The sequence below is a fragment of the Pleurodeles waltl genome, chromosome 6 (genome assembly GCF_031143425.1).
Source record: "Pleurodeles waltl isolate 20211129_DDA chromosome 6, aPleWal1.hap1.20221129, whole genome shotgun sequence".
Taxonomy (NCBI): domain Eukaryota; kingdom Metazoa; phylum Chordata; class Amphibia; order Caudata; family Salamandridae; genus Pleurodeles; species Pleurodeles waltl.
In genome coordinates, this window is record NC_090445.1 from 1,188,704,086 (window position 1) to 1,188,731,592 (window position 27,507).

Sequence of the window (27,507 nt, forward strand, 5' to 3'; positions counted from 1 at the left end):
ATGACAAACAATGTACTTTTGTGGAACGATTGGCTGTATTACTGCATAATTTATGAAGTGCAATGGATAATGGTACACTGCCATTTTTCTGATACTGTCCTAATGAAAAAAAGTAATAAGTGCCATGATCTCACTCCAGAAAACGGAAAGTACAGTGCATTACCTGTAATGATATTTGTGTTTTGACCACTGACTCCATGTTGCACTTAGCCTAGCAGCACACAGTCATATTAGTGACCACCAACTTAATTTTTCCTATAGACTTTATTTTAGCATTAGCCACTACCACGTTAAAAGCTGCAAGTATTTTTACACGTTATACAATGTGTTCATGTTTTTATTCTGCATGTTTGTGTATTCTTTCTCACCAAGGGCTTAGGCTTATAAGAATGTACTAGGACGACAGGGAACAGTTTTGTTTTGATAGATGGCACCTTGGGATTTTGGCCAATTCCCGACATGTTCTTTTCAAAGCTGACCTAACGTAACCAGCATTTTTTTTATAATAAACTTAGCAGTGGGAGGGAGTTTCTAGAATTCTCCTCTCTTGTTTGTTCAGAGTATAAAAGGCAGAGACCAGATGGGCCGGTGAGTGGCTCAGATCTCAGACATGCTCAGGACGCTGAGGTGTGTCATCCTTCCTGTGAGAATAATTGATCTCTCTCTCTACAATTGATTCTGGGATCTGGCGATCTGATGCTGATTAGGAGGGAGATGAAGCAGATTTGCCCTTGCCTCATGGCAATTAATTTGTTAATTCATTATTTGCTATGTATTGTAATATAGATACATATATTTCATGGGTATATTGCAGTGAAGAATCATTTGTACATGTTTTCATTTAATTGCTGTGACCATTTTCAAACATGTGCTTTCAGCATGCTAATCTCCTTTACGAACCTTGGGAAGTGAATTAATGAATGTCTTCTTTAGACTAAGAAGCGCATTCCTGAGATTATTGTCAGTGTATGAGTATTTCAGCTCAGTCATTAGTGAAGCAAAACAGTCCAAGAGCCTGCGTTTATTTCCTGTATCAGGAACATGACAGCAAGGAGTTAGAGCTTTTAGTGGTGTGCATTTTACATAGTAGTGGTGGAGTTAAATGCATTTTACCTAAGAGTGGTGGCGTAAAAAAAAAATCTGCAATGTAAGATATTAAAATGGATATTCAGAAATGTGGCGTTCCACAAGATCATGTGATAAGAGATCAAGTTATCCCATTTTATGTGTAAATGTTTGACCCATGTCTGATTCTCATTTCACATGCAGTTCCATTAGTGGAGGGCTAGTATGATTGGAAATATACCGAACAAGCCAGATCAGCTTACTACCAGATCCTATTGTGTAAAGGGTTTGTAGTAAAGGGTGAGTGTGTGGCTTCACATGACTAATGTCAAAGAGGTCTTTGAGGGACACCTGTGCCTTAGGAAATGGCTTACAGGGAGGTCATACTGTTCACCAATACGTCGAAGAGGAGAATTGATTCATCTTGGAATAAGTCACCTACACAATGCAAACCAGAGTTTTCTCAGCCTTCCGCTAAACTTGGTATAACACTGTGTTTAAAAATATTCGAAAACATCTCAAGGGAATTGCATATTGTGTAGTTGTGGGCAAGAAAGACAAAGCCCTGCAGTAGCTATCCGTGCTATGTATAGTAATTCAATGGATATGTGAGATAGTTTAGCTTCACACAGGAACATTTTTACAAATTGAGTCTAAAACACCGTGGTGCAGTGAAAGACCCCCCTCACATAGAAATTAATGGGCTAACCAGCATGAGGGTCATTGAAGTTACACTGCCAAATGGTAACGTTGAAAGTCTGGGGCACTAGGGATGCTGTGATCTATCAGGAGTATCAACTTGGATAAAGCAACTCATTCTCATTCAGTGTTCCAAATCAAGGAACTCATCATACAGTCTAAAGTATGAAATATATTTTTAGGCACCCAGAAGGGCAGATTGTCAAAAAAGATACTAATCTGTGTGCTTAACTCACACTTGGTCTACATCAGGTAAGATGAGGAGTGCTGTCCAGAGCTGGAGTAGTGACTCTGCATTGATTGTACGTGTACCTGGGGAAGGTACAAGACAAGGATAGAGCAGTACTCTGCAGTGCATGTGTGGTTAGTACACGTGCTTGTTGTATGTATGCCTGAGAGGAATACATTACATGAGAGATGTAGTGCTAGGCAGTGCGCGTGCAGGGAAAGCATGTTTGCTTGTGTGAAGTACAGTACACGAAGGCTGAAGTGTTGTGCACTGCACACATAGTGATTAGTGTGCTGGCAGTGTTTATGTTTGTAAATAACACACCCTGGTTGAAGATACAAAATCTTCAGTGTTGAACAGTACATTCAGATTGAATGTGAGAACTGAATACATGTGTACATATTAGGGTACATTGCTTAGTGGTAACAGTGCTGGACCCAAAGTGTGCTCTGAGTGTACACTGAGTGAGTGTGCCTTGAATGGTACATTGTATGGAGGACCATACTAACCATTTTGGGAAGCCCAGGCCTTTGTGATCAAGTCATGAAAACTTGAAAGGCCCAAACCCTAAATCACATTTTGCATCTGGAAAAGGACTATAAGAAAGGGATGTTGAGTCCCCAAAAAACTGTAATTGCCAAGCAGCTGCCAAGCCGCTGGACGGGCTGTGTGACAAGGGGAAGCTCTACAAGACTTCTGCCTGTGACCAGGACTGGGGCCCAAGGCCAGATAATCTCCCTGCTGGGTGAGGGGACATCACCTGGGGAAACCAACACCCGCTGCCCTGAAGCCTGGAGCACCAGTGCCTGCCTGCATGCTTGCTAAGGCCAGTGTGCATGGTGAGGAAATGGAAAGATTTGGAGGGACAAGACCCAGTGCAGAGACCTACCATGAGGACTCCCTTTGCGAGGTGTGAGGATTTGGCTGTTCATGGATGGGGTCATCACCTGTGTGCAGGATTGTTTTCAGGAACCCCCATGAGGTGGGAGAGGACTGCCGTAGACTGAACCCTGAGTTGAGCGCCAAGCGGGTCTTGCTATGTCTGTACTACCGCACTGGGCTGACCCCATATGCCAGAGGGGGCCACCTGTAAAGTTACGACTTCAAGGAATGCCAAGACTTGTGACTGTCTGGGCCCATATAGCCACATACGGCTGCAACCCTGTATGGCACAAGAAGCTGCCGGTACCAACATTGCCAAAGGATTTGTGTCACCGCCCGAAGGAGAGACTGAGGCTATGATCCTCAGGTTGGACCCACACTGTGAGGGAACTGCTCCCGACTCATTGCAGAGGACTGCTGAAGACGCTGTAAATGTCAATGCATCCTCACTGGATCCAGATGGGAGCTGCAGAAAGGATCCCAACTCCCCTTCCCCTCTTGTAGATAAAAATCAACTTACAACTTTGCGAGCAGGGAGCTGCTCTGACATCTGAAAGACCTCTGGCATCACTGATCAGGAGAGAGAGCCTGTGCTGCCGCGTAGGGCATGAGCAGCCCAACGTCTCCGAACCGAGCACAATATAAGTTGTTCAGTATTGACCCTCGCAATCGATTGTGAGTAGAATAATGTAATTAGTTGCATCAGTTTGTTTCCAAGTCCAAATCGACAGAGCACTGCAAACATGTAATCTCAGTCAAGCATATCAAGTGCTTTTCCTAGATCTAAAATGAGGAATTTACTACAGGGCCATTCATCGGTCCAATTTCCAACCATCTTTGAATCTGGCGCAAACTAATTGATGTGGATTTCCCTGGAAGAAAGCCATTTTGCCAGGGTTGATTAACTGTGGCAGAGGCAGTAACAGTCTCATGGCCAAGATTTCATTTAAAATCCTATTGTTGTTTAGGATGACCAAGGGCCTGTAAGTGGCAACATCTAGCGGGTCACGGCCCGGTTTAGGACTAGAGACCAATAGGGTCTGTCGAACTGAAGGAGTTATTTGTCCTCCTCTCTGGGATAGGTTATAAAACTCTGCCAGCCCAGCCGCGGAGCTAAGATGTCTAAATAGTTATTGTAAAACTCAATATGAAGCCCATCTAGTCATGGAACTTTACATGCAGCAAAGTTACGGACTGCTCTGCTTCCTGCTCTGTTATAGAGATTTATCATCATATTAAATGTATTTCAACCATCAACATCATAAAAGTTGAACAAACACAAATCAATTACAATAAAATACATAAAAAGTTAAAAGCCATTAGAATCATTGTACAACTTGGACAATAAGGTGCGCTCACACATGCACTTCTCGCTCGGTACACCGGGACTGCTTCAAAACCTTATTTCAAAACATCGAAACGTATGTTATGTAAATTCATTTGAGTGAATCATCTGAGTGTTTAAAAACATTGTTTAGAAAGATTAAAAGACTTAAAAAAATATTCTTATATGAGCCTTGCGAGTCTTCATAGCACTCATACCCTAGCCCCAGGGGAGTAGGAGATTGCAAGTGCAACCGTAATAACCACGTCCTGAGGTGCTGATTAATTGCCAGTGACTCTGCTTTGTTGGATTTCTCCCGGTTGTACACATTAAACATTTTCAAGGACATACCTGTCGGGAGCACCATACTAATTGTTAATACATCGAGCGAGTCAATGGACTACGACTAATTGTACATTGCAGAGAAGTTTTAACCCGAATTACTAATCCCCACCTCCCCCCCGAAGGTCTACAAATGCTTGAGTTAATTACATTTACATACACCGACATATACCGATATCTATAAATGGGGGTAAGGCACCAAGGGCCACATGTAAAAAAGCTTTTTTTCTAGTCGCAAACAGGCCGATTCGCACAAACAGCCCGTTTGTGACTAGAAAAATGCTTTTTGGTATGTACAAAGCCCAAACTGCAATTCGGTAACTTGTTACCGAATCGCAATTTGGGTTTTGCGATTTGGTATTAGGAAGGAGCATGTCCAGGGCATCCCTTCCTAATACCTAATCTATATGGTATGTATGATTGTTTTGTGACCGTGAATGCGGTCACAAAACAATCACAGTTAGCACCAATTTCAAACTGGTGCTCACCCATTCGCAAAGGTGAAGGGGTCCCCAAGGGAGCCCACTCCTTTGTGAATGCATGCGAAAACGTTTTTTAAGAGCAGGCAGCGGTCCGAGGACCACTGCTTGCTCTTAAAAAAATGAAACTGACACCAGCAGGCCACCATCCCTGTGATTTTTGCGATTCCCAGTGGGTCGCAAGTAGCGACCTACCTCATTAATATTAATGAGATAGGTCTATCTGTGACCCACCGGGAATCTCAAAAGAAACTCAATGGAGTTTCCTACTTTTGGAATTGCAATTTCCTAATTTCATTTCGCATAGAATCGCAATTAGAAAATCTCAATTCCAAATGTTCATACATTTGGCCCCAAGTCTCCTGGAATAAGCATGTGCATCCATAAAATGACGGCAGTCTGATTCTGAGAGCTTATTGCTGATCCCTGCAACATCCCAGGACAAGAATGTCATTTGGTACAAAGGGGCTAACAAAATCCCCTAGACTCCATTAGGTGGTATACTAAAAACAACCTCTGGTGTATGCCTCCTGTTAATTGCCCATTGATTTGTCATTAAGGCATGGATATCCATGCTACACCGTTGAGGTACCACATCTTTCTTTTGATAGGTCCAAGGGTGTATTTGACACCCCAGGCTCTTGGTCCAAGATTACACCCCCCCCCAATTGCCACCCTTCTCCAACTTAGAGCTTGACAGTTTCTGTGCTCCTAGTCAGAAGTTCCATTGTACTCCATAGGTGCGGGATTACCCTGTTCTTTAGTGGTAACAGCATTTATCCAGGTGGATTGGGGTTCAGTAATACCTTGGGGTCTATACCTTTGCATGCTGGCATTACAAGAAGTTTGTTGATCAGTAGCCAACAGACCATCTGCTAACTCTTTGTCTTTGAAGACTACCATCACTGCGTCACAGGGGCCCCCGTCAGAGTCAATCCTCTAGGGTCTAGCTATGTCACTTCTAATGATTGAATAGCAGTGTCTGTTCGCCTCCTCAGAGAACGCGCAATGTCAGCAATTTTGTACATTTGAGTTTCCAAGGCGGCGCTCGCTCGGAGAAGCTTTTCATCTCAAATGGAACGCCGGGCTACCTTACGCCTTTCCGCCTATACCACTTCTGCCCAGAGTTCTCAAGAAGATCAGGAACGGCCAGGCCCAAGTCATCTTGGTGGATCCGGACTGGGCACGGAGAGTATGGTATCCAGAGCTATTGAGTATGGCCATCGATCCTCCACAAAGACTGCATCTTCGGGAGGAACTCCTGTCGCAGCAGCAGGGGACGGTTCTCCACCCGAACCTGTCCAATCTCGGCCTTCATGCGTGGAGATTGAGTGGCGACAGTTGACGACTTTTGATCTCCCACCCGAAGTCTGTGTTGTTATCTTGGCAGCCAGGCGTCCCTCCACCAAAACGGTATACGGCTGTAGTTGGCATAAATTTGTGGCATGGTGCACCAACAAATCTGTTGATCCCCTCTCTGCCCCTCTATCTGAGGTTCTTTTGTTCATTCTTCCTTTGGCCCAGCAGGGCTCTGCTTTGGGCACCCTTAAAGGATATGTATCTACCATTTTGGCCTTTCTTAGGTTACCTGATCAGTCCTCACTCTTTAAATCTCCTATTGTGAGTAGATTCCTAAAAGGTCTCACCCATTTATTTCCTCCCACTCCATTTATCATGCCTCAGGGAGACCTCAATCTTGCCCTTACTTATTTAATGTGTACTCCCTTTGAGCCAACGGCGCCTGCAGAGTCGACCGACGCCACCTACCGACGCACAAGGGTATTGCTCGAAGAAAAATCCCCGGATCCAGTCTGACGCCTGGGAGAAATTCAAAGGTAAGGAATCTGCAACTAGAGGTCTCTATCAGATAGTTGCAGTGGTTGTTCCGGGGCTTCGGCCTTAGGTTAAGGATTTTGTCAGAGGAGTACTTGTGGCTCTCTGCAGGGCCAGGGGTCCTGGTGAGGTCCAGGCACAGAAGGACTTGCATTTGGGGCACGTTCGGTCTCTAATATGCACTTGAGTTCCCCTCCAATAATCAATGGGAGATGAGACAGATGAAGAAGTAGAACAGACAATCTTGCCAAAAAATTTAGCTGACCCACATTCGATGAGTACACTCTACCCACATTAATACTGGAGTGCTACCTAGAAAGTAGTCCACAAATACGTAGCACCCTTCTTCATCCAGTAGAGTATCTACAGAAAAGGAGACGGAGGGCCTGACTCAAATCAATACAGCTTCCAGCATATCTAGAACAGTCAGTACAAAAGCACGGGGTCTCCCCAGCATTTCTGAAGTTTGCCTGTTATCATCAATTTGAACAGTAAACTCAGATTAATACATTAATTATAACACAAGGTTGAGTGTTCAGCATCACAAATTAAATTAACAACCTCATATGTTGTGATAAACATGATACCAATGTTAATGCCTGCAGAGGAAACCTTCATTACAAGTTCTCACTTCTTTAAATAGTAATCTCCAAAACTGTGAACCATGAATTGCTGCTCACATGTGTGGTGACAATAAAGATAGTTTGTAAAAACATATAATTGAGAATGAAACTAGGAAATAGGCTGTTGATGCACAATCCAAAGCTCATCCAACTCCTTCTGAGTTCTCTGGTAGCATAGAGGAGACCTGTAAATTAAGCCATACTTGCTTCAATAGTCCTATATCTAGCAATGCTGGTTTTTTTCAGGTCCAAGATTGTCTCATCAAAATCCACTAGGGACACCAAATGAGTTCTCCATCTGTTTCTGAGAACCAGTTATGTAAACTTGATAAGGAACTTGTGGTCCTCAAAGTGGAAAGATGAAAGTTTGAGGGGAGCGCCCTAACTCTCACATTCACTGGTTGAGGACCCTGACTCCCTTATCACCAAAACCATTTAATAGACTAGCAATGTGAGGTATTGCCACACTGTTATACAAGCCTACATTCCTAGCTTTTTATTTTCAGTTCTGTTGGTCCTGCTGACCTTCATATAGCACTTACTAATGGAGTGACTTCTGATTACTGAAAAGAGAAGTTCATCTAACTTTACCAATATTCAGCTTATTTGTAAAAACAAAAAAAAACAAAAAATTAACTACCTTGTTACTGCCAATGCCAAGAGAGCTGTCACAACCAGCTGGGACGCTCATGATTGAGGGTTGCCCACAAATAATTAATTAAAACCATCGTAAATGAGAGTGACTGAATCTAATCTCTGTTCTCCATGGATCTAATTCGTTATAGTCTCAGTCATCTGAAGCTGCCACTCAGGTGCCTCCCACCATCACTGACAATACTCTTAAATTTGCTTTTATATAATGAAGCCCATTTTAGTCTTAAGCAGAAATTGAAGGGCCCAGGTGATACTAACTGTACTAGTATTGTGTATTTGCTTATTTCAGGAACCCTGGGTATTACCCCAATGTTGATGCTGGGCTACTTTAAAACAGAAACAACTGTCAAAGGAAGCAGCTTTTACGAGCCTATCTGTCTGGATTAGCGTTCTGCTCAATCATCAATTTCTATAATACCAGCAAGTTCCCTTGGTCTGCAGCTTCTCTATTAGTGTTTCTAAGGGTTGCACAGGCCTGATGTCACATTCGCAAAATAAGAATGTGCAAATTGCCCACCTGCTGATTTGCTAATGGGGATACAATCTGAGAGTGACCTATGCACTATTAGGTTGCAACATAAATTTCCGATTTGCAGGGTTTCGCAAAACAATCTGCCTTAGAAAAATTGTAATTAGTCTGGCTGCTATTTGTGACTCCATACTTTTGCCCATGCACATAGACTTAGCTGGCCTGCAGGGACAGCAGGCCACCATCTCTGCATTACCAATCTCAAAGGGAAAACATTTTTTGTTTATTTTAAATCAGCTCATGTTCCTAAAACAAACAAGGGCTGTTTCTTAAAGAAAAAGGTTGCCCATTTAAGAATGCAATTGGGAGAGAATTCCAGCAGCTCTCATTGCGGCCACCTGATATGAACCCCAAATTGGAAGTTGTCCCCTGGTGGCAGCTTACCCATTTTGAATCCTTCATTGTGGTGTTGGTAACATTCCAATGGTTTGAAACTACAGTAACAAACTTTTGACACATATCAGTAGACCTTACAGTTAGAAGAGGGACACTCCTTTCACTCTCTCTCCCAATTGTGATTAAAAATGGTCACAAAATGAATTTAGTAAACAGCACATCAACCAGTTGTATTTGGAAACCAATTAATTTTGGGAATTGCAGGGTTTGTCAACAAAAAAGTGCTCACTACATCTAGGCCCTTCATATTTTATGAGGAGGATCAAGACTAAGGGTGAATAGTTTACTATGACATTAAAAGATATTTTGTTGTGACTATGTAAAAAACATAAAATGTACTAATATCTGGTGTTTTTAAAAATTCACTTGAACGGCTGACTGATTATGGTGATCTAATAAGGGAGGAGAAAAGTGAGCCATTTCTCCTTTGTTGTTTGTAACCTGAAAATCAGCAGTGGTTGGCATGTAGGCAGTGTGGAGGGGAATGCAAATTTGTTGTTGATGCATGCAAGGTGAGTGGTTTGCGTGAATAAAAAGAAAAAAACACTTACCCTGCTCGCTGCACAACATCCAACATCTTCCTGGCTCTGGTCTCCAGCAAATTCCATTAAGCAATCCTGGCGCTGCTCTCATGCTGCTAACCAGCAAGAGAGAATCGCCAGGATAAGAGGGTGCGGTCTCTGTCAGCGCTCGCAAGAGCACTAGAGACCTGTGCTTTCTCCAACTAAGGTGACTTAAGACAGCTAGGGTAGAGAACTTTAAAATGCACGTCTGGCTGGCCGTCGCAAGACAGTCGGACAGAAAAACATGCACACTTTAAAATATGCACTGACACTCGGTTCAGGATGGGATGATGTAAAATATTACGGTAATAAATTAACTTTATTACAAGTTTAATTTTCATTCTTGGGGGGCATTTTAAGCAGAGGAGGGAAGGCTCCTCTGTCCTAATGGAGGAGTCGCTTCTGCTGAAAATGTTACACTTCCGTCAGTCCAATTAACCAGTTTGATCATCATACATGAGATGTGGGTCTGTAGTGGGCATAGAGCTTCATATCTTGACCTTGAGAAGACTTGAAAAGACTTACGGCCTGATTCAAAGTTTGGCGGCAGTGTTACTCCTTCAAAAACGTGACAGTCATCCTGTCCACTGTATTACGATCTCCATAGGCTATAATGAGGTTGTAATACGGTGAACGGGCTAAACGTCACATTTGTGACGGAGTAACCCCCTCCGCCAAACTCTAAATCAGGCCCTTAGTAACCATCTAGGTTACAATGTAGCCGTACAAAATAAGTTAACAGTAATCATGAATGTTTATTTCTGTCTCTAATGCCTTCTGAACTATAGTTTTTTATATAGCAGAGTTCTGAAGTGGCCGTGGTCTAACACTGGTACTTTACCAAACACTCGAAAAAGGTTGGAATGGGGTCACATTTATGTATCAAAAACTGGCCTCTCTCTACAGTGCACTCATGTATACTCAAATCAGATGGTGAGCTTAAACTGAAATCTCTCGAATTAGGGATCATATTTCTCGATATTGTTGAAATAGTCGGTTTGTGTCACTAGATATTTCAACACAAATGTGAAAACATTGCCTGTTAAAGAAAAACACATTCAGCAATATAGCCCTTTACCGCCACCTTCTCATTAAAAAATACGCAGTGCTGATGAAAACCTTCCTATACATTGTATTCATTGACGCAAAGTCAGCACTTGATAATGTTCCTCATGACAAAATGTGGAGGACATTTAGTGATACATGCCTTAAAGTTGAAGTGGTGAATGTGTTGATTGGTCTAAATGCATATATTTTCATCAAAGTTAGATGTGGTGCATGATAATATAAAAACTTAACTATTTACAGTTATTAGATGTGTATGTCAAAGCTGTCCCTTGCCCCAACCTTACTTTCTCTGTAGACTAAAAGTGTTGTTTCACATCCAGCCTAATGTGTGTGGCAAAGATAAGAGCTCTATTGTCTGCCAATGACTCCCTATTAATTTCTTGCGCACTCACCTAACTGCTTCTCTCATTTTTGTTCCCCTAGGGGGATTACTGTAACACTAAGAAAACATAAAAACATCCTAAATATCCACACAATTCCTATAAATCTAAGATGCTACTGGAAGGTGTAAGATTAAACAAGGTGTCAGACATAAACTACATGGGCAACTAGACATCTGCAAATATCAGATGTGTAAAACAGTAATGCTCAACCATCACATCACACAGAAACTATACAAACAACTGAGATGGCAGAGCAACATCACTAGCTATCAAGCTGTGTAAGTCAAATATGGGGCCGAAAAATGTTTATACAAAAACATTTCAAAGTTGACAGCCTCTGAAAATCAGTTCTTGAAAACAATATTGATGCTTCCAATTGGCACTCATGCAAATGTCTCTTGACTCTGAACTACGTTAATGAGTTCCTTCTTTAGTACCTATGGGCCTAACTTTGGGTTACCAAGGCACTAAAATCCTGAAGCATGTTGGAAGAATTATCAATGAGGATGCACATCTATATATATATATATATATATATATATATATATATATATATATATATATATATATATATATATATATATATATATATATATATATATACATACACATTCAAGCTGGTACCATTACGTTTAGCAGATTTGTGGATGCATCCCTCTCCTCTTCAAGGTTCAACTCAATGAAATAAACATTTTGAAAAGAGAAGTAAGGAAAGTTCAAAGCTTAATAACCCTATTTAAGAAATATGATTGAAACAGTCTTCAATGTCAAAATATTTTTGTATGTAAAATATCTAGACTGTTTATCCACAGTTTCCCTAAACTGTGTACATGAAATATAGATTTTAAGTATGCCCTTAGCTACTTTCCATTTAATGACCGCTTTCAAAAATTCAGCCAAAAGATTGTTATCAACATCAAGGGGTTTAACAATCTTAAATATGTTTTTCTCTTGCTTCAACAATAAGAGGGAGCAGAAAAAGGTACTAATAGTCTTCTCAATACCAACGTACATCTTAAATGTATGGGTTGTTCTAAACATATATCTCCAGCTGGCTATGTGAATATGTGGATTTAGCTTTGGAAGAAGACACAGTAAATTTAATTCCCTTTTTACTATCTATTTTGATGGGTCATCGCTATTTTTCATAACATACTTATCACTTTTTCTCTTTGATTGTGCATATTTTTATTTTATGGCGGGATTATGATAACCTTTTATTTTACTACTGTTATTTGAATGGCAATAATTATTACAGATGTAGTCAATATCAATTATTCCTCTAAATGTACTAAAGGGGTATACAGTTAATATGCTGCAAAATCTAAGTATCTTAAATGGTCTAATATTTTTATGGCACAATCAGCAACATACTGAATGTACCGATAATCTACTTTAGAATATGGCAAATGTTAAACATTCAGTGTAACAGATAGATCTGGTTTTATGTAAATGTGTGGGTCAAATGAGAATGTAACATTATAAAATAGCCTTGGGTAGTTGAACTCCATGATCAATTTCTGTTTGCAAGCAGATGTCTGGGGTATAAGGATCATTTGCTGTGGTGCTGTCTTTTCTTTATATTTTCAGAAGTACTCTGTAGAAAGTTCTCAAACCTTCAGGTCGTTTATCAAAATTATTGCCTGGCCAAAAATATGAGCTGGCCATGTGGAATTACATTATGATGGCAGGATGTGAGGTCAGTGGCAGTACTTCTTTGTTGACACTGTTTCCTTGCTAAATACTTCAAAAGAGACAGTAAACAACAAACCCATATTTCCATCATGACATTAGCAATTATTACAACTGTGTAACAGCAACAGTTTGAACAATAAAATGAAGATGCAATACGGACAACACATTGCATTCTTACAGTTTACCTTTGCAGTTAGTACATTGGTTACCCAGTCTTCTTAATAAAGTCCACCTCTAAGAAACACAAATAAAACAGACGTAGTACAAATGGACAGTAGTGCATTCTTTGATGCCATACTGTGAAAATGTGATACCAACAGGTCAGTATGAAAAGGACTAACTTGAAATATAACCCAGATCCTTTTTTACACTATTGCTTTTCTACAGGTATTTCCCACCTATACTATGTGATATTGTTAGGAAGCCTGAACATTCTCCAGTCTTACATTTAATGTAGAATCTTTTGAAACTAGGATACCCACCCATTGCATAAACTGTCATTATTATCTCAGAAAATAAAAATTTAGTATAATATACACAGTTTCTAAAACCTACCCCTGAACCACAGTATCTTCCAAGTCTTGGTGCTGAGTTATCATATCCATCATAGATTTCCAAGTAGTCGTAGCCACAGTCCGCTTCTTCTTCCGTTTCAAAAGTCTGAAATATCACTTCTACCCCATATCCATCATCCGCTACTATCACCCAGTCACAGTCTGACTGTCCGGGATAGTTATTATCACCAAACTGGGCATGGGAATAAAGGTCTTTTGTTTTAACTTCGGCCTTCAGGCGTCCGCCACATTCTAGAGGAAAAACTTGCATTTTAGACTGCTTCAAAATTGCACAAAATTTAGTGTATAACTGTAAAGGTTTCTAACAGAACAAAATGGTATGCTTTGCACTACTGAATACACAATTTACATTAAAAGCTCAAGATAAAGCCTAATATAAATCATTTTTCAAAACATCAAATTAAACCAAATACATAAGTCAAAGACAATTAAATCTCTCATAATGTAGACTAATCACATTCACAATTTAAAAAAGCATGAGATAAATCATACTGCATTTATATGAGCCATACTAGGGATTCCCCTAAACAAAATGACAGAAGGCATAAGTTGCAGACAAACGAAATAGAGTTACAGTTACAACATGTTCATAACTAGGCTACAATATATGTATGGATAGTATTTCTAGTGTGTGAACCAAAAGAGGGTGTTGGAAATGGCCCTCACTACAGGGTCACCCCCAAACATTTTGCCTTCCTCATACCTGCTTGTTGGCCCTAGGACTGCTAACCAGTGCTAAAGTGCTGGTGCTCGCTCCCTAAAACATGGTTTGGTTGGCATATACTTGATTGGAATATTTAATTTACATGTAAGTCCCTTGTAGAGTGGTATATCATGTACCCAGGTCCTGCAAATTAAATGCTACTAGTGGGCCTGCAGCACCTATTGTGCCACCCACTTACTTAGCACCTTAAAGCGTGTCCCAAACCTGCCATTGCAGCCTAAAGGCAGTTTTCCATTGCCATGTCGACTTGGCATTTAAAACCCCTTGCCAAACCTTAAACTCCCCTTTTCTAACATATAAGTCACCCCTAAGGAAGGCCCTAGGCAGCCCATAGGGCAGGGTGCTGTGTAATTAAAAGGTAGGAAATGTACTTTTTAGTTTTACATGGTCTAATAGTGAAAAACTCCCAATTCGTTTTTCATTACTGTGAGGCCTACCCCTAACATAGGGTAACACTGTGGACTCCTTAATATAATTAGTAAACTGTAATTTCTAAACTAGAGGTGGTAGATATATCATATTTGGTATGTATTAACTTGTAATGATAAACCTTCTTTAAGGGTAAAGTCAGATTTATCATTACAGGTTTAAAAATGCCACTTTTAAACTGTTGTCATTTTCCTGCGTTCATCCCTCAGTGTCTGTAGGCTGCCCGAGGTCACATGACTGGGTTTAACTCACAGTTGAGACTTTGTGAATTCACCCCAGACAGTCACACAATAGTGGAATTAGCAAAGCTTGAATGGGCCATCACCTAACTTGATGGGAGGGTGGAGATCAGAACAACCCCACTTGCACTTGAATAAGCTGGGCTCTGCCACCACACAATGGGCTCAATGGCCCTGTATTTTCACTGCAGCCAGATACGAGCCAGGACAGGGGAAGCAGGAAACTCCTGGGACTTCATCGAAACCTTCTGGAAACTTCTCCCAACTTATAGGAGCAGGACACCAGGGTATAAAAATAGGGCTCTAAGACCCACTCTTCAGTTCACTACTGGACCTGAGGAAGGACTCTCAGAGGACTGCCTGCTGCTGCGACCTGGTATGCACTCTGCCAGACTGCTACTGTATCTAGAACTACAGCTTTGTTGCCTGGAGCCTGCATTGAACCTTCCGAGGCCAGTCCTGATGTGGAGCCCTGCATCTTCACCTACACCCAGGACTTCCAGAGGTTAGTTTTTCTGGCCTGCTCTTAAGAGCCAGAGCCACATGACAGGCTCCAACCATGTTGAACCGCACCTGGACCCAATCTGAGTGAGTCTTGGACATCCAAGAAGTCTCCATCCACTCCTGGACCCTTGGTGGTGGTGTTAAAGGTACCCAGGAGGCCATTTTCCTAAATTGAGGACTTGCACTTTGGAACCTTAATCTTTAAAAATTCATAACTTTGTTTCTACTAATTGGATTTTGATGGCTTTGGTATCAAATAGTTTATTAAAATTGTCTCTATTTTTCTAAATTGGTTTGGGGATATTTATTGTGTTGTGTTTCCACTCTATTGCTGTTTGTGTACTGCATAAATACTTAACACATTGCCTTCAAGTTTAGCCTGACTGTTTTTTGTGCTAAGCTACCTCAGGTTAAGCACAAGTTAAATTAGTGACTTTTTGTTGCTCACCCTGCAAGGGATTGTGGCTGTTGCTTGACCAGGGATCACACTACTGACGACCAACAACCCAATTTCTCACAGAGGGTAACTGAGCAAGGGCAGGAGCCTTGGGATATGATTGAGGAGTAAAATTAAGTCATTTTGGGGATTAAGAATCAACACCTTTTCTAGCCATAAATTTTCTGAAATGTAATAATAATGTGTACTTTTTCTTCATGGCTAAATATACATTTCCATCTCCAAAAGGCATTCATTAATCAAAAGTTTGGAAGAGTACTTCTCTAGTGATAATCTTTATTGGTGTTGTAGTCCCTGAGCACTATACAATTTTGGAATAAGTATTACATGCCAAAATCAATCACTATTTAAATACTAATCCACCATACTCAGGCCATTAGTAGTGTTTTGCACCCTCTCCTTTACATTACTTAAATTTTTTTAATGTCCTCAACTTTTGATGAGAGCCAAAGAAAATGGCGCAAAAAGATGTGAAGTTCAATTAGCATCTGTTAACTCCTTGCAGCAAATGGGCAGCAATGCTATCTGCAACTGTCACCTAAATAACAACCAACACAGATGAATAAACAAGATCATCGTCCTTGTCTTTGATATGGACAAGCTGACTTTGTAGTCTGTTTAATTTCAAGGCTTGCTATCATGGATATTTTTTTAGCTGTGTTGTTATGTTATTGCTTGATATCATCATGGTTCAACAGCATATGAACTAAATTGTCTTTGTATTTTGGCAAAAATAATAATTTCCATCTTCATTTAAATTCTACTTTTTCACACATTGATGTCCTGTAAAATCAACCTAACCCTTGCTGTATAAATAGTTTCTAGATTTACTTTACTTTGAGATAGTTTACCAGATTTCTTTGTATTTAACTTGAGATGACAGTCTTTTTTATATTTAAGACATTCATGATTTTTTTGATTTTTGTTTGTAGATGATTTGAATCACACTCAATTTAAACCAAACAGTAGTACACCCTCAATATAGGTTTAACTTTTTTCAGACTAATATTCATGATTTGTTTTATTATCTGTGGCATTTGGATGTATTATGTGGCATTTGTTTGTTTACTTCTGATTTCAGGATAGAACCTTGCACAAAAATGTAGCTCTGATACATACACCTACCTGACAACTTCTCACATTTTGAATCTCACACAGGAACGAGACTAGGGGACCCATTGTCACATTGACACCACTTCTGTTCACGGAGCAGATCGCTGGATGGCAGGTCTGTACACAGACTCCAATCCTTGACTATGGGTACAATACTTTCTCTAAAGGGCAAAAGCTTAGTGCTGAAGCCCAGCTCTGCATCCCCTGCTACCAGACCCAATTCAATTTTTTTCAGCCACTGGCACTGACCCCACTCAAGTGGCAGCATTCACCAACGCCTTTTAGTCTACGTTCTGACTTCCTCTGGGTTCCACTGGCAAGTGTTAGACACTGGGCCTCTAGTGGGCAGTGGTAGGCACCCTGTCCAAGTAGGGACTCCAGTCCTAGTGAAGGTAAGTCACAACACAACCTAAATTATCCTGTGCTCACCCTCAGGAAGCTTGGCACAAGCAGGCAGGCCTAACTTAGAAGGGAAGGTGCAAAGTATGTGTGCAATAACACAGTGAAAACACCACAAAAATATTCCACATCAGGTTAAAAAAATAGCTTAGTATATTATAAGCAACATATGAACAAAATAACAAGAATCCCATTTATGCTTTCCAATTATTGCAGTAAAATCACAAAGCTATAGATACATATGCTTCTCTTAGGTTCTTTACGATAAAACTGAAAATAAGGCAAATGAACACTCTTCTTGAGTTGCATTACGGCTCCTTTGTGGATGTAGGCGGGGCAAGACATTGTGCAGCATCAGAAATGCAGTCAGACAGGCGAGTTGTGGCCCGTCAAGGCACATGTGCCGACGGGCTGCAAGTCGCGTTTGAGTGTCTGCCAGGGGTGCTGCAACGTCTTGTGTAGAGGCAGGGCACTCTGGCTTGCACGGAGTAAAACGCTCAATCTCGGTCCCAAGTACAGGTTGGGCCCCGCTGGAAGGGCTTCCCTCAACACTGCTGGGTCTGTCAGAAGCAGGGTGCTCGCTTTTCATACAAGGCAGGCTATGGTTCAATCATGTGCCTATCGTTGTCGCAAGTAGAGTGGCAGAACTCATGAGTGGCAGAGTCCCACAGCAGTGGTACCTAGCTGAGGTCTTTGACGTCCCAGAGACTATTGGAACAGAAAGCAAGCCAGCAAGCTCTTTGAGTCACTTTGGAGAGAAGACAAAGTTCCGCTCTCCTCCAGCAGATTCAGGGGGCAGCAAGGCCACAAGCAGAAAAGCAGGCCTTCCAGAAAAGCACTCCGGTTGAGTCCTTCAAGCTGTACAGCAGTTCTTCTGACAGAGGTCCAGTTCACAATCCAGTACTTATACCCAAATGTGCCTTTGAAGTGGGGGAATACTTCAAACATTGGCTTTGAAGTGCTCAAATATCCCTTTCACCCCAGTCCTGTCTGCCTGGCTATCTGGCTAGGTAATCAGTCCTTTGTGTGGGGTCAGGCCACTACCTATTAAAGTGTAAGTGAAGGGCCATCACAATGCAGATGTATGTAGATAGGTACTCAGCCATACCTAGCCTTCCTGTGTTTGTGGCTCTTTGGAAAGAATGCACAAAGTGTAGCCGTCACCCAGCCCAGATGTGTATTGAAGACATGCTGTAGGGCACCCAGAGTAGTAACAACATAGACATGTCCACTTTCTAAAAGTGGCATTTCTAAAATAGTAATGTAGTGAGAAACAATTGTTTGGAGTTTTACACTACCAGGACATGTAAATCTCAAAAGCACATGCCCTACCTTTTAGTCACATAGCATCCCTGTCCTATGGGCTATCTAGGGCCTATCTTAGGGGCAACTTATATGTAAAAAGGGGGGAGTTCCGTGCTTGGCAAGGTGCTTCAAATACCAAGTCAAAGTGGCAGTAACCGCACACCCACCCCCTGCAGTTGCAGGCTTGAGACATGGTTAAGGGGCTACTTACGTGGGTGGCATAATCAGTGCTGCAAGCCCACTAGTATCATTTAATTTACAGGTCCTGGGCACATCTAGTGCACTTTACTAGGCACATATAAGTAAATTAAATATGCCAATTGGGTATGAGCCAATATTACCAGGTTTTAATGAGAGAGCACAATCACTTTTGCACTAGCCAGCAGTGGTAAAATCCACAGAGTCCTAATCTAGCAAAAACAAGGTTAGAAAAAGGGGAGGAGGAAGGCAAAAAGGTTTGAGGTGACCTTTCCGAGAGGGTCATTTTCCAACAGTGAGGCTTCAGACCCCAAAGCACCAATAGCATCTCCAACTGTGTCTCTACGGGTGACTCAACCCCAGCACTGGGTGAACCCATTGATGCTCATTGTACTATGTTGGCCCCAGGATCCATTACTGCACCGCAATGTCCTTGCCAGCTGCTCCAGTACCAAGTCAATGTCATCTACAATACCAGCTCAGGATCTACTGTCAGTATTCCCTACAAGCAGGGCCATTTTCACCAAAGCACACAATAAAGTGAAATCCAACTTTGGGTCATGTTTCATATCTAAATTCCAGACAGCCTCTTCCATGATGAAGGTGACAGTAGTAAGGTGAACAATTTGGATTCTGACAGAGATCTGTATTTCGACCTCCAAAACACCAGTGACTTGCATTCTTCTGCAGAGGTTGACTGTCATTTAGTGGCCTCTTTGGAGGACTATCTTCCTTTTAATGTTGTCCTATTCTAGGCAGCTGGGGTCCTGGAATTGTCTTTGCCAGGTGCAGAAGTTGAGGCTAACCTAGTTATAGAAAAATGTTTAGCTCAATTTCTCCACACCAGAACTATTGCTGCTTTACAACAAGGCTCCTACTCAGTATTATTTTGTAAATTTGGAATAGCCTGATCTCTGCTTTGGCCATTAAAAGGCAACCTGCCCACTGCTAGTCCGGATTTGGAAATCTGAAATTTTAACACTCACCTTTAATGTGGGAGCCTCGTATTCCAGGTTTCCTCTTGCTCCCAGATGAACGCAAATTATTTTCCTCCATTCCACCCTACAGACAGTCAAAATAGTTGAAGAAGTAGGAGTGTGATCTCTGTGGTGAGTGTGGTTTTTTGTTCATGCAATGCCATGTCTGTTGGCTTGCTATTCCCATGCCCTTGGCATATTGTGCAAATTATATTTTTGCTTTAAGCAGACCATGTGAATGACCACTTTGCCAAAGTAGTTTATGATGCATTTAGGCCACCAAGAAAATTCTTAAATCACTTTGGCTTAGAAGAGATTTAAATACAGTCACACAACTACTTACAATTGGGGCTTGGTTACCTTTGCTTGCCACATCCAGCAGACTTTTGGAAAATTCAAAGGCTAATTGAGAGTTCTGTCTTTCTGGCAACATCATCTTTTTTAGACTCACTGTGAGCCAAATGTGTTTTTCATGGCTATATGCGTGGGTAGGTGATCTGGTGGGAGGTGGGGTCTTGGCAAAGCGCAAAGCCCAACAACTGCAGCCGTTTTCCTCTGCTTTATTTAGAAACTATTTTAATGCATCCTCATAAGAGCACATGCACCCTGTACCAAGGGGGTACCCTTCTGTCTGACGCTCTGGCAATATATCACTATCAGCCACTAGGTCCTCTACACAATACTCAGGGACATATCCTCCCTTTATAGAAGTTCTCACCCTCATCCATCCTGTATTTCTGTCTCCTCAGCCGGCCATGCCATATAATATCTCCCCTATTCTGAGGAAAGGTACAACAGAGCTGGTTCAGAGAACAAGTGGGAGCATGGTTCCTACTTCCAATTTTCAAAGACCCCCAAAAAGATGGGGTTGCTACCCAATTTTTATCTTAATGTCCTGCACTGCTTATTCCACAAGGAGATGTTTTCTATTGTTTCCCATGCACTGGTCCTTTTATCCCTGTGTTTGGAGAACATAATCATTCGGTATAATGTCAGCATACTGCATATATTGCTTGTGCATTCTCACACAGAGGTTTCACTCACTATCAGTTTGCGGCACATGTCTTCACGCTTATTTCTGTGGATCACTGACTTGAGGCTGACAGTGGGCCATCTTCAGAGTGCAATTGTTTTACTCTTCAACTGGTTTTTTTCTGCATCAACTCAAAAACTTTGCCTTCAGATACTGGCACGCTTCCTGTTCGTCATGGACGAGTGGGTGTAGGAAGGTGGCTTTCTTCTAGCATGGCTACCCCCTTTTTTGGCCTGTTTGTCAGTGTGGTTTTACTGTCTCACTGGGATCCTGCTAGCCAGGACCCCAGTGCTCATAGTTTGTGGCCTATATGTGTTGTTAGTATGCTTGACTGTGTCACTGGAGTTCTGCTAACCAGAACTCCAGTGCTTATGATCTCTCTATTTACCACATTTGTCACTATAGTTTAGCGACTCAATATTCCAATTCAGGTTGGCACACTGGATCCCCCTTATAAGTCCCTAGTATATGGTACCTAGGTACCCAGGGATATTGCGGGTTCTAGGAGATCCTTATGGGCTGCAGCATTTCTTTTGTCACCCATAAGGAGCTCATACAAACACTTTTTTCAGGACTGCCACTGCAGCCTGAGTGAAATAGTGCACACACTATTTCACAGCCATTTTCACTGCACCAGGTAACTTATAAGTCTAACCTTTAGTTACTGAAGGCTCGGTGCAAAGTTACTGTGTGTGAGGGCACCATTGCACCAGCAAAGGTGACCCCCACGTTGTCCAGGACCAATTTCCCGTACTTCGTGAGTGTGGGGACACCATTATAAGCGTGCACTACATATATGTCAATACTTATATGTAGCTTCACAATGGTAACTCAGAATATGGCCATGTGAGGTGTCTAAGATTGTGAAATCGAACCCCCAATCCAAATCTGGGATTGGGGGGACCAATACCCTGCACCCTGGGAGCTCCACCATGGACCCCCAGTACTGTCAAACCAGCTCCCTGAGGTTTCCACTGCAGCCACAGCTGCTGCCACGTCACAGACAGGTTTCTGCCCTCCTGGGGATTGAGCAGCTCAATCCCAGGAAGGCAGAACAATGCATTTCCTTTAGGAGAGGGGTGTTACACCCTCTGCCATTGGAAATAGGTGTTACAGGCATGGGAGGGGTATCCTCCCAGAGCCTCTGGAAATGCTTTGAAGGGCACTTTATGTGCCCACTCCCAGTTTCCCCTTGTGACTGTTTCTCTTTGTCAATGTTTCTGTATGCATCCATTCTTCATATCTTTATTTTCAGAAACCCTGGTAGGCTTCACTTTTTTATAGTGTTACCCATGTTTCACGTTGATAAATGTATTACCTTACCATTGTTCTAGCTGCCTCTGCATCTTGCCAAAGAGGAGAGGAGGCTGCACTGCATGGATCAATAAAGAGATTACAGTTTTACATTGATTGAACTCGACAATATTGCCTAGCTGTTTGGATCTCACTGACTAAAATGGCTCCAAAGAGGGTAAGGGGACCCAGAAACTGACTAATCCATGGTGGATTGTTATTTGCACTAAGATCTGCTATATTTTATATAAAACGTGCCCCTGAGAATGTCAGGGCTAATTCCATCAGGGCAAATAAAGTTTTTATCAGCACTGTTGAGGGAGGTTGCTATCCTGGGTATCAGCTGGGTTGTGGCGTAGGCTTCTGTTCACACCTTTACAAGGAATTACTTAATTTACTGTGAGGTCTGCATGGACGGTCACTTTGAAGTGACATTATACCAAGTCTTTCTTGGTTCAACAGTCTCCTGGTGAGGAGTCTGCAGGCAGAACTATCCATAAGAAAAATGCTACTTAAGTCTGGTAATATTAGTTCCATATTCCTTACTGACACGCTTGCCTTCTCCATCTGAGAAATCTGGCACGTTTAATATGTTTCCAACATAGCTTTCTGTACTGCATTCCAAACAATTTTGTCCCTCTCATTTCCGACTGTAAAGGTGTGGGGAATAAGGACAGGAACTGGTGTCTGAGTGCTGGTTGGCACCATATGTGGCCTTGTGACATCACATCTGAAGTAGACACTAGAGTCAAGTTAAAGAACAGTGACTGATGTTTCATGTTCGGTATTGCTGACAGGAGCACGAGTGGACATAGCAGAAGTGCTGACGAAAGAGTAAGGGTATTGTGAGGTGGACGTCATTTGGGGATGTCGAATCCAAGCCAACTGGTAAATGAGATAGTGGCAACAGTGTTAAAGATGATGTACTCCTGTTAGGTGGCATGTACCACTGCCAGCATTCTTAATTTGCCTATGTTCTTGTATATAGTGTGCCTGATTGCAGTGCTCGTGCTATGCATTCTCTGAAGTGTGTACATGCTAATAAGAAGTAAACACTGATATAAAAAATATCTGTTTCTTTATCAAGAAATACTTGCTGTTTAAAACGCACCCTAAAGCCGCCTCCAAGCAGAACATGGTGCTTAGCAAGTTACCAATAAATACATAAATTACAAGCGAGGTACAGAGACAAAAGAAGTATTCCAAACATCACGAGAGAGATACTTTTTCTGCATCTACAATTATTACTGTGATTCTGTCTTCTGTACATGCTTCCCTGGCTCTTATGATGGTAGACCAGCTCAATAACAGGAGGAAACAAACTGTGAACACTGCATGGGATGTGTTTTCTGGGTGAACAATTAGAGGACATGAGGTCTACTGGATGAGCAGCTGGCTTTAAAACCTGGAACCCTGGGTTCTAGGTCCGTTTTTTTTGGAACCTGACAAAAAAAATTGATTCTGGGAAAAGCACTACTGCAACATTTTATTTTTATATTTTCATTCTGGAATGGTGTTTGTCATACTGTAGGGGTAAAGCAAAAAGCCAAACATGGCAGCTGATGGACATTTTCTTTCTCACGGAGACATGAAAAAGAGATCAGTAAATAACTAAGTTATCTCTATGGACTGGAAACAGTTTGTCTGTAGAAGGGAGTCAAGCACAGTACCAGTTTCATAGACCTAACAGTCTATCGAGTTCAGCCCCTAACCACCCCTCCCCCCCACCCCTTTCTTAGCACTACAGCACGATGTCCGTATTAGAATGGTAAGAGAGAGGATCCAGGACCTCTCTTTGAAAGTGTCCCTCTAACATAGATGAGAAACAAAGAAAACACAAGATCAAATTGATTATTTACATTTTGCAAGAACATTCATTTAATGTGGCAACAAGGTGCTACTCTATCTAATAAGGGTGGCAAAGGTAAATCACTTCTTTAAGGCCTGTGAAGAGGAAGAGCGTAACAAAGACTGTGGGATAAGTATTCGGGTAGTAGTGAAGACCTCTTTGATTTCTGATGATGATATGACAACTTGGCTGAGATGCTACACTGCTAGAAAATGTAAGTAAACAATATAGTTGCTATTTATGCACAATGCACCTGTGCTGTGCTTGGCCTGGAATCCTTTTCTTTGAACAGAGGCATCCGAATAAAACCTGAGGAACATTCTGTTAGTTGTTGACACAACAGGATCTGGTGCCTTGCTGCCACAAAAACGACCAAGAAAAGGCGACTTGCTGTTTGGACCATCGTATAGTTCCAGGTGATCATAGGCACATTCCTGATGCTGTTCTATTTCAAAATCATTAAAGACCTGTGAGGAAGGAAGTAAACAACAATCACAACGTTGGCCAATAGTTAACACACCATTAAAAAAGTCCATGTTAAGTGGATTGTAAAATAAGATTACACTTTCTCGATTATTATGTTCATACAATTTACAAACTAGATCATTAGTTTTTTGAGTGACACGTGGATAAGTCAGAAAAGTACCAATACATCACATCCTCAAGCAGAACTTAAGTTGTTCTTTATTTCCCAAATGTGTTCTGGAGTAGTTTCTGTCCTACTAGCTTCTGTAGGTGTTAGGTTACATGTCGAGTTTGACCCCCCCCACCTTTTATTTAGAGATGTGATGTCAGGAAAGAAAAGTAAAATCTCTCAGAGAATGGTCATCAAAGAAAGAAAGAATCAGACTGAACTTAGATAGCTACAACATCAATTTCTACAAGTTGCAGTCACTCACTTTCTGGTAAGGCTGTAAACAAAATTATGGGCAATCAAAGTTGAGTGAATTTTAAAGTAAGGCAATTTATTAGCTACATGTAACCAAATAGGGTTTGGACAGGCTAAGTGAATGAATACAAGGGGACAGGTAGATGGATAAAAATACAGAACACAGATCCAAAATCAGCTAACAGTAGTTTAATGTAGCAAAAAAAAAAAAAGAACTGTCTGTGAATGTGAAATTGACAACAAACCCCAATGTCAATAAATGTCTCATACCAAAAATCCTTGCCAAACCTAGTTTATGGGCTATGCAATAATCGATCTAGCTGAATGTCCCTTAGTCCTAGGCCCTACTTTGGTAAATCATGAAAACAATAACTAAATTGGAAATCCCTGTACAATTGAATGCTGGTAGATGTTTCCAGTTTTATGCAGGCTCATGTTAACATCTCATTGTGGCACCGTGGACATATGATAACACCTCCTCGTGTACTCATGACAATGCATCTATTGAAAATAGCACATTTGAAACTTTTTCAGCAGCTCATCAGTTTAGTCCATAGTGTGATAACAAGTTGCTGTACCACTTTACGTGGAGACCTTAGCCTCTATTTTGGGTTGTTTGTGGGTTGCTGATTTGCCTACAGCAAGGGCGAAAAACAGCAGTAGGCTGGTCCAACCTTCATTGCAGCAATAATTTATAATTTAAGCTCTCTTGTTGGCTTTGGATGCTTGCAGTTAGCACCTCTGTATGGTAGGTACTCCAACACTAAGAGTCTACAAGAATGCTGTCCATTCAGAGTCCTACCTGACTCAATAGAGGCGGGTCAGTCAGATATGCTTCTTCCCAACATTTAATGCTATTTCAAGATCACGTTGGGGATTCAGTCGTTTCCCTACAATTATTTTGTGTGATTTTAATTTAATAGTTTGCATGAATCATACAAACTAACATAAAACATTCAATAAAAATTATTTTACACATTTTTATAAATAACTGATGTTAAGTCCTAGCACATTGTTTCAAGTATATTGAGCATTGTACAGTCATGGGACTAAAAATACCAGACAGCAAACAATACAATGAAACCCTTATTTATTTATTTTTTAACCGGCCTCAGGTTACCAATATTTTATATAATGCGTATTAAAAAGTAATGTCGAGAGAGTAGGTTGTCTGTCCACTCCATTACTTTTCATGAAAGGGTATTATGTCCCACTAGCGTTGCAATTTTGTTTTTGTAATGGGAACTGAATAGTTTGTTAGAGTATAGAGCTCACATGCTAGACAAAATTTAGAGCTACTTTTTGTTTTCACTAGATAAACGTTTATTGTATAACAGAAATGGCTGCTGTTTGTGTACTTAAGTGTGCAAGAATGAAACTGGACTATTTGGTCACCTGTTTTGCTAATTTGACAGACTGAATCAAGGGAATAGCTTTTCTGAATTTTGATGCCTTTTATCAATATTTTACAAGAAACAAAGAGAATGCTGGCTTTCCAATTGTTTCCTTTATATATTGTAGATATTATAGCAGCATTTTACCTGTTTAGTTATTGGCAAGCACTTGGACATATGTATCAAACCCAGTGGTGGTTGTCACAGGGTAGCTGTAGTTGGGTCAGCATTTCCATAGCAAAAGTGTTTTTAGGTTGCTAGTAACTTTGGCACCATTTATTTGACAAATCTCCACTATGCTTTCCAAAAAAGTGTTATTTTTTTCTTTGTTTGTGCATGGAAGGTTTTGGCTGATATGTTAAGCAGATGCCGAGAAAAAAGGGGGGAAGCCCAAAACACAAATCAACATGCATTTTCCATAGACGTCTTTAAGGAGCGCTACTGCAAATACTGCTTAACGGAATTACACAAGATTTGAGAGAACGCTAGATCTTGGTACTTAGATTGAGCTTTTTGTGATCTGGTGTAAATTAGTCTAGCAATTTTTGAGAAATTAAGGTTAAAAAACATTTGTATATCTGTATGGTTGAGTTTGAGGGATTTTTGCGAGAGTCCCTCAAACGTAATTTTAAAAAATAGATTGACCCAGGGAGCTTTTTTCCCTTGGGCCATATCACTCCTGTGGGAGTCAAACCCACGCAGAAGTAAGTGCTCTGATTGGCTGCCAGCCACATGAGAAAGAAATTGCTGGCAGCCAATATAGGACTTGGGAACTGAGTCTTAAAAAATATATATAAGGTGGCAAGATACGGCTACCATGCCCTTCTGATCCCCACGGAAGGGCGTGCCACCTACTCAAGTCGTAGTCAGCCACAGGGACCCCAAATCCCAGTGCTCAATTAATTAATATGGGGAAGGGGTTCTATATTACAGATAGTTACCAATATGTAATACGTGAAGTCATAAGCAGTGCATGGAGGGAGCACAAGTAATGGTTAGCTCTGTTAAGTATAACTGGTGAATTTTATATATATATATATATATATATATTCCTTGAACAAAACCAAAGGTTACAGGGACATTATAGTTAGGAAATAGAATTTTAAAAAACTTAGAAATTCACTTAAAAAAACAAACGCTACAGGGACGTTGTAGCTACGTTCAGATTTTACACACACAAAACCATAGAAATTCATCTGTTATAGTTAGAGTTATTTCAAGCATTTATAATTCAAACACTCGCCTTTGCACAGTTATTTCATTATTAATTTTACTGCAGATGATACAGTTTTATTATCAATGATGTCAAAGATGTCATGAATGATGTAATATCTGAGGCAATTAGCAGTGCATGACAAGGGCCCG

General features: G+C 41.1%; 1 protein-coding gene across 1 annotated transcript in view; it reads right to left on the bottom strand.

Moving 5' to 3' along the window:
- TLL2 (tolloid like 2) overlaps positions 1-27,507 on the bottom strand; it is a 1,863,287-nt gene that overhangs the window by 108,102 nt on the left and 1,727,678 nt on the right. Inside the window, exons 19-20 of the mRNA XM_069240439.1 lie at positions 24,113-24,326; positions 13,320-13,570 (exon numbers count right to left, since the gene is read on the bottom strand). Of these exons, the coding sequence (XP_069096540.1) occupies positions 13,320-13,570; positions 24,113-24,326 (465 nt within the window). The remainder of the gene's footprint in view (positions 1-13,319; positions 13,571-24,112; positions 24,327-27,507) is intronic.